This window comes from Bison bison, unplaced genomic scaffold (genome assembly GCF_000754665.1).
Source record: "Bison bison bison isolate TAMUID 2011002044 unplaced genomic scaffold, Bison_UMD1.0 scf7180017864317, whole genome shotgun sequence".
NCBI lineage: Eukaryota > Metazoa > Chordata > Mammalia > Artiodactyla > Bovidae > Bison > Bison bison.
Window position 1 is genome coordinate 7,332,741 of NW_011494889.1, and position 8,061 is coordinate 7,340,801.

An 8,061-nucleotide genomic window follows, 5' to 3' on the forward strand; every position below is an offset into this window, starting at 1 on the left:
GTGGTTTTTTTTTTTTTTTTTTTTTTGAAAAATAAAGCAAACGATAATGTGCTGATTTAAGTTTCATCTCCTTTTCCTTAGTCTGTCCATGTGAATGTGCTGTGTGGAAGAGTAAAAGGGCCCAAGTAAATGTGTTCCAGTGATTCCAATAGGTATTCCAAATTAATTGCTGCTTGTACGTTTAACACTTGTTATATTGGGCTTTCAGGGTCTCACCTTAACTAGAACTCTTAAAAAGATGGGAAAGGGAGAAATTAGTAACTAGGTGGGTAGATCTGTCTAAAATTAGAAGGAAAAAAAACTTCTAACAGCTCCTTTGTATACCTGAAATGTGAAGCATACTTAGTAGAATGTTAGTTGGTGGTCCTCTTGTAGAGATTAGAGGCAGTACATGCAAATAGAGCCAAGTCCTTTTGAGATTATCTCATTCTCATGGTTCAGATTCCTTCTGTTTAATGTTTTGTATGTTTCAACACTCTACTTGTAGTTTAAATACTTAAGAGTATTCTAATGCAAAGAAATCTAGAATGCCTATGTCCTTGGGTTTACACAATCCTGCAGCTATGGTAAATGCACAAATAAGCAGCTTAAAAAACTTGGAAAACCATCTTTTGGATAATGAAGTGATGTACATTTATATCAAAAGTCCATTAAACCAGGAATTGAAATCTAAGACAAGGACTTTGATTATGCTAGTTCAGAAGCATGTATGAAACTAGGAAGAAATTTCCCTCACTACATACTTCAGAATAATGTGTTTTGGTGAGAGGAGAGGACTTGGGTGCTATACCGACGGGAAATAAAAAGATCAGGATTTCCTCAAATACAGTTTTATTCTGTCAATCTCTTAATGGCTTTTGAAGAGCAGACAGCTTAGAGTAAAAGGTAGAATTCACAACCCTTCCTTTAATTGGAGAAAAAAAACAAAAACTAGGAAAATGTTTTTAAAGGAGGCTTGGAATTTAGATAGTAAAACACGTTTCATTTCACATGACTTGTCCTCGGGGCCTAAGGAGGAAGACATTTTAATGAAAATTCACCCTGTAGGAAACCAGTTTGTGTTGATTTGAATATCCTAAGGGTGGGCCATAAAATAGGTGTTTACTAACTTACAGAACTCTGGAAGTTATTCTTAGAAAAAAGGTGGAACAGATAACTGCCCATGTGAACATTAGTGAACAACAGAAATCTTTGACTGTATAATACAGTCAGTGGTGGTTTTCTCAAGATATATAAATACTTGCAAAGTCTATAATCTCTAGAAAATAAAAGGTGAATGCAGTGGTCGAAAAGACTCATAAAATGTTTGCAACACTGATCAGTAGCACCTACATTATAAACATTGAAATGTAATACTTTGAAAAATACTGTGTAATTTGTCCCTAAAGCGTCTCTTTTCAGAGAAAATTTATGTATTGAACTTAATGCACACACACAAAAATACCCTGTGAAAGATAACAGTATTTGGGTGGTAGAAGATAGCACTGACCTGATTTGATGACCAATGGACCGTATTTTTAAGATGCTTCCAAAAGAGATTTTATTCTAGAGGACCATTAAAAACTACAATTAAAACAATCATTGTACTTTTTCTACTTTCCTCATTAAGGTATTCTGCTTTCCCACAGTCATGTACCTTACATGACTTAAGGGGTGCCTTAATCCCCATCCACCAGATTTTTACCTAGGAATAGAAGGATTCAAACCCTATTTGATACCTAGCATTTTGCTGAAAAGTGTGCATAAACAGGAATCCTGAATTTATTATATAGACCTCCTCGCATTATAAAAGTGAAGCAAAGGGAAACCAGCGATGGAGTAGAGGTACGTAGCCTGGAGAGATGCTTGCAAATAATGGTACTAGGGATAGTCAAATTTGTTGGCAAACTTGCTCAATATAAATCACAAGTCCAGAGAAAAGCCAGTTAATTTTAAAAACCCTGAGGTTCTTTTATTGAAAGGTAAAACAAGGAAAAAGGAGGGGTGGGGGAAGAGGGGGACTGCATAAAGCACTTTAAAGATAGTAGGTATGATAGATGAGCCACGAAAAGTTTTAAACCTACTAATGACGACAATTCTATTTTAATCAGCTATTTAGCTGGTACCTACTGCTATATCACGTAGTGTGAAAAAACGGATTTAATGGAATAATGAAGCAGTGCAGCTGAAGCCTTCATATGGGCCTGGAAGGTAGGTTACTCTTTCAGCTTAAGTGTGAAAAGCATGTAAGCTTCTGGATGAGAGGGATTAGTGAATGTTTAATAATTCAACTGACAACTGCTTTATGCCAGACAGTATGGGAATGTAAAGATAAAAATTGACAGGGTTCTTAGCTATACTCAGTGACCAGTGCAAGTGTCTACCACTGTGGGTGTAACAGATGAAACAAACTAATATGAGAGCCTACATGAGATGATGAACCTAATTGTAGAAGTTGGTGAGCAATAGGATGTCACAGAGAGGAAATAGGACAAGGGCACTCTTAAGTGAAACGAAGAAGTGAGCAGAGGTGAGTTCATGGTGAGCCAGAGGCACACTGGCAATAGGATTGGCAGGATTTACCAGCTTGAAGTTGGATGGTGAGTAGAAGATTGGACTGCAGGAACCAGAAGTGGAAGTGTCAGGATCAACTTGGAGGCCCTATTCAAAGTATCTAGTAGCAATGTGTGATATGGGCCTAGAGCGTGTTACATGATCCAATAATTCATTTTGTATCATCCTAATAGTTCAAGAAGAAAACGTGCTAATACTGTAAATTTATGAAATGACATAAGTAATCCAAGTAAGTATTTAAACCTGTGTTTTTATCCAGGTCTCCAGTTTGTGCAGTCTTCTGTGAAAATGAACTAACCTTGTTACTGGTGAAAGCCTTGGAAATTTTTGCCAGCCGAGAGATTTTTCTCTTAACTTGGGGTAAGATTTAATAATAGTGTGCTAGAGCTGGAAGGGGTTTAGTTACTTAATCCATTGGCCTGATTTTATATGTTACATGTTATTAAAATATGATCAGTTCTCATCAGTTTCCCACCTACCCTGCCCTTTAGAACAAATGGCTGTCACATCATGAATTGTTCACATAGTTATTCAGGTCAATTTGAATAATGTAGACTGCACTGAGCTTTGATTTACGCCAGTAACAGGAGGCAGGTGATCTTGCGAAACTTAGTTCTCCAGAACAAGGTTCTCCCTGTGGTGGTGGCCAGATAATTAAGATCAATAAAGATCAGAACAGTGGTCCCCAACTTTTTTGGCACCAGGGACTGGTTTCGTGGAAGTCAACTGTTCACCTTCTGCTGTGTGGCCCAGTTCCTAACAGGCCATGAACCAGTGTTGATCCTGGGGTTGGGGATCCCAGATTTTGTGTACATGCTTGACAGTGTCACTCATGATCCGGATGGCACTTGATAAACCATAAACACTTGTGTACCCTAAGCCGGAAGAAGGTGGGCACAGGAGGGAAAATGGTACCTTTCTCATGAAGTGAACTGGAGCAAGCCCTACCTCCTAAAAAGAGGGAGGCATGACGTAAGTCTCAAGACATCTCTTCCTTCCTCTATTTAGTTAACCATGATAATCAATAGGCCCGTAAAAATAATGCTGTAATTCTATCTACCAGTGTTCATTCCTTAACCAGGAAGGCCTCTAAGCTTGTGTTTTAATGTTGGTATTTACTAAAACCAAAAATGGATGAATGAATGAGTGAATGCTTTGGGCTTAGTTGGGTGTTGGGTGTTTTTTTTTAATGGCAGCCAATTTATTATTATAAATGTCTTTACATAATGGAACAACAACATGTTTAATTTTGCAATTCTTTTTCCTTTGCACCACACAAGTTTCAGAAGATATTTTTGTGCATGCCATGTACAAGTTTAAATTCTACTTAAAAATAAAAACCCTGCATACTTCAAGAAATATTTAGAGCAGCTAAAAATCACATTTCCTTTCTGAGAGATAACTCACCTGTTAAAATGGGAGAATACAGTCAAGCAATGGGTACATTTTAAAAGTAACAATTGGAAAGTGATGATCCATTAGTTTTAAGTCTGATATAACAGCACTGACTTTAAAGACCAGAAAGTGTCCCTTCATTTTTAACAAGGTTCAGGAATACAGTTGGGACTTCTGTTTTTAAGGCAAGTTTTAACATCCAACTGAGATTTTATTTCTTGAGACATCAGGTGTACTCTCTCCTTACTATAAGGAAACACTTTCTAAGCAAGTTAAACACAAGGATTATTTGAAGTGAGTCCATCATGCTATACTGACAGTAGATACAGGGCCAGAATAAGTTTGTAAATAATGACACATGTAAAAAAGACGGCAGCTTACACATACTTTTACACATTTACTTGATTGAAAGCCATCTTAGGGTACATAAAATGTTCTCTGTAGTTCATCTCAGCTTTGTTCACAATGAGTGACTTGTGTCTGGGTTTTCTATGCTCAAGACTGCTCAGCTGCTGCTGCTACCGCCGTTGGTTTGTTTTCTTGCAGGATCAAGGTGGGTACTTTCGTATAAAATCTTGTTTTTAATTCCTTCTCTGGCAAGTCTTTCCTGGATTCTTAGCTTTGCATAATTATACCTACAGTGGAACCTAGTAAGGAGAACGTGAATAAATTACCAATATAACATACCTATGGGAACTAATTTGAAATTTTTAAAAGCTTACAGATGACTGTCAGTGGTATATACCATAGGCAGGGATGAAGTGAGCATTAGGATAAAAGATTGAGGCCTTCCTAAATGAAGTATAAACCCTGACATGGCATTAATGCAGTGTCTGATGTCACATTCATCTGTTCATTTGACAAATGACACAAAACACATGTGTATATATAGATATCTAAAAGATTAAAGGCAGTCCAGCAATATCGTTTTGTAAGATAATCTTCAGTAAGGGTGGGAATCTCCCAGTGGGAGATTGCTGAGTGTAGCATGTGCTTTGGAATTAGATTAACCTGTTAAAATCTTCTTGAATACTTAACACTCATACCAGCATCCTAAAGTCACCACGATAAATCCTCCTACTCCAACGTCACATGATCTTCTAATTCTGCCTGTCGAAAGGAATCATAAACACTATAATCCTGACTGTGATACTTCATCTAGAACAAAACTGTAAACACAGAGAAATGTTTTTTATACATGAAGAAAAACAGATATACTCACTAGTTAACAAAAAATGTCCAAGGCCAGCCACAACAGATCCTAATGAGCCATATAATACCGAATCCCGAGCACAGGGAATGTTTTCAACATCTAAAATTCCTAGGAGTTTAAAGGGCTAGGAAAAATTAAAAATTACATTGAGTTAAAGAATATTTTACTTCAGAGTGGTTTGGCAAAGATTAAAAACAAACCATCCTGCTTTGGTATCTAATATGAATGAATCTAAAATGGAAACCTTGAGAATTTGACCACAAAGTACTAAGTAGTAAATTAAACCTGAAGAGAGATGGGATCATGCTTATGCCATAATTGTTAATCAGCTGGTTTGGAGATAGGGGCATACATTATTTCATGAGCTCTTTGAATCGCTCTCTGGAATCTCTTGGGGATTTGGCTATCACTGAAGGTAAAAGGCAGCATAATTACAGTTTGAGAAACAGATGGGAAAGTGAAATTGTTCTAACCGTGTTACTTAGAATATTTAGTATACTGTTTTAAATTCCTTTAAGGATGACTGCAGATTTTATCTGTGTTAAGTAGTAACAGCAATTCCGTTTTGTTTATAACAATAAATATTTTGACAAGTCCCTTGTCTGTTTCCTTGCCTATGATACAAAGTTGCACTTGATTTCTTTGTTGAAGTACATAGTAACCACATCTAGATGTGATGAAAAAAAGTGGAAATCTAAGAGGGTTGGATTTTAGTCTCAGCTCTGCCACTAACTTCTGTAACCTGTAGGATATATTTTTTTATTTGGCCTGCAGTCTGTAATGAAGGGGTTTGGCTAGGTGATAATTTCAAGTCTAAAATGGTTTTTAAATTCTTCATACAGTCTGCATTGGATTTATGGATTTGTTCTCCCTCTTTGAAAAATCCTGCCACTTTTAAGAGTGACATTTTCAACCTGAGGTCTTGTCATTCTCACTGTGTACCTTGGGGTTGCGGGGGGGGCAGACATTTTTTAAAGTCACACTTAATGTTTTGCTGCAGCACTCTATTCATTTGAGGGAAAATTTTTTTTCAGTAATGTAACTTTTAAAAAGCAAGTCACTTGCCCATTCTTAGGAATGAGATGATACTTAGATGGTAATACACTATAAGGGAAAAAGAAGACTGGATTGGAAGAAATAGGGAAAGGACAGTGAAGGGCAAGTTAGATTCAAGGTTGAAACATAAAGGTATATTGACTGTGTTTGCTTTGGCTAAAGTTTCTGCAGAAAAGACAATGTGACTTGGTTTCTAATAAAGCAAAAGTTATATACTCTCAGAAAACTGTTTTTTTCTTTCGTCTCTGCCTGTCCCCTGCCACAACACGTTTGAATGTAGCAGGTGCTTCTTAAAGTTGGTGGACCCCAGTGGCTGGCAGGCTCTTCAGTACAAATCTTTGTATACAAGAGGTTGGGATTTAACTTTTCATTTAACTTAGCAACAAAAAGAAGATTGTTCCTTACCTTCAGGTCAAGAGCCCAGTGGCATTTATGGGCCCAGAGGGGAGGGTGTGAACTGTTCTGAAGGTAGGCCATTGTCCTGGGTGGGAAAAGGGTGCTAGAAAGACTGAGATTGGGGGTGGTGGTTTTTAATGTCAGCTCTTAGAAGCGAGACCAGCAGCTTCTATCATGGGAGAATGTTAAGATGGCTTTCCCATTTAAGCAGAGAATGAAAGGAACCATTAAGTGTTGGCCACAGCATGCCAGACACTGCTTATCCCACCAAGACAGCACAAGCTCAAGGCATCTGGACCTTTTCATTTGGATTCTCCATTACGGAGTCCTAGTGTAACCCCAGCTTTTGGGGGGGGGGGGGCACTTGGATAAAATGATCAAGTACAGTTCTTTGCCAGGTGTGTAAACTTGCTGGACATCTGAAAGGGTGCTATTTAAGTCAACTAGGTAACTTCCTGAGCCTTTTTAGAGATTTTCGAGTCCCACCCTTCGACTCTGACTCATGGGCATTTATGTTTAGGAAACTGAGCACATCCCCACCCCAAACCACCAGATTGGGAGAAACACTGCTTTGGAGATTTAAGTAAATTTTTGAAATTGCAAATTGTAGAATAATCCAGCTTTGAAAGATAAACATCTTGTTAAGTGTTACCTTCTAAAACCAATATATGGTTTCAGATGCCAAGGATGGTCCTGCTAAACATGTATCACCTGCAACAAAAACTGCCTTGGTCGATGTCAGTAGCACCAAGGTTGAGAAGCCAGTGCTGGTCTACTTAATCTTAAAATTTAGAGGCGCTAAGGGGTTATTGATACCAAGCTCTTTATTCCTTGTTTTTAATTCTCTTAGCCTTTGTGACATTTCTGAAACAAGCTCAGGGTTTAAGTAGAAGCCTCATAAGTGGGTGGCAGAGTGGAAGTCAGTCTGACCCTGAAAGCCTGTCATTTTCATTGGAGCATTTAACCCTTTCAGAGTTCACATATAAGGATTAACAGGACATAACTAGATCTGCGTGTGTGCTTAAATCACTTCAGTCTGGGATCCTATGGACCGCAGCTTGCCAGACTTCTCCATGGGATTCTCCAGGCAAGAACACCAGAGTTGGGTGGGGTGCCGTGCTCTCCAGGGAATTTTCTTAGGTCTACCTGCAGGCGGGTTCTTTACCACTAGTGCCACCCGGACTCAAAACTGGCTAAGGATATACTAAGATTTTTTTCCCCCCTTTCTAGTAAGAGAATTGTCACAGCCTCCTGATAAATCTGAAAGTTAGACTAGTGATGGCTTAAAAGCAAATACAGAATACTGTAATAAAAGTCTTGAATTTAGACAATATATGATAGTATCTGAACTGTGAGTCTCAGAAATGGAAGGAATCTAAGCCTGAAGTCTTTTTGAAGTAGTTCTACTTGTAATGTTCAAGGCATTTAGCATTCCTCTTTTATTTCTT

At 38.0% G+C, this 8,061-nt stretch overlaps 1 protein-coding gene across 1 annotated transcript; it reads right to left on the bottom strand.

Annotated features, from left to right (window-relative positions):
- LOC104997964 (cytochrome c oxidase protein 20 homolog) lies at positions 1-6,694 on the bottom strand. The gene is made up of 4 exons (XM_010852944.1): positions 6,623-6,694; positions 5,171-5,285; positions 4,995-5,058; positions 1-4,595 (listed from the first exon to the last, which is right to left on the bottom strand). The coding sequence occupies exons 1-4, from the start codon at positions 6,692-6,694 to the stop codon at positions 4,454-4,456; spliced, it is 393 nt and encodes a 130-aa protein (XP_010851246.1). The 3' UTR covers positions 1-4,453.
- Between the last annotated feature and the right edge of the window lie 1,367 nt (positions 6,695-8,061).

Bases quoted from the DNA above. Each gene is read 5' to 3' on its own strand.
- LOC104997964 (XM_010852944.1), bottom strand. From the start codon at position 6,694: ATGGCCTACCTTCAGAACAGTTCACACCCTCCCCTCTGGGCCCATAAA. The intron at 5,059-5,170 runs GTGAGTATATCT...TCCTTTCGACAG, and splicing joins TGGACATTTTTTGTTAACTA to GCAGAATTAGAAGATCATGT. The intron at 4,596-4,994 runs GTATGAGTGTTA...TCTCCTTACTAG, and splicing joins GTGGTGACTTTAGGATGCTG to GTTCCACTGTAGGTATAATT.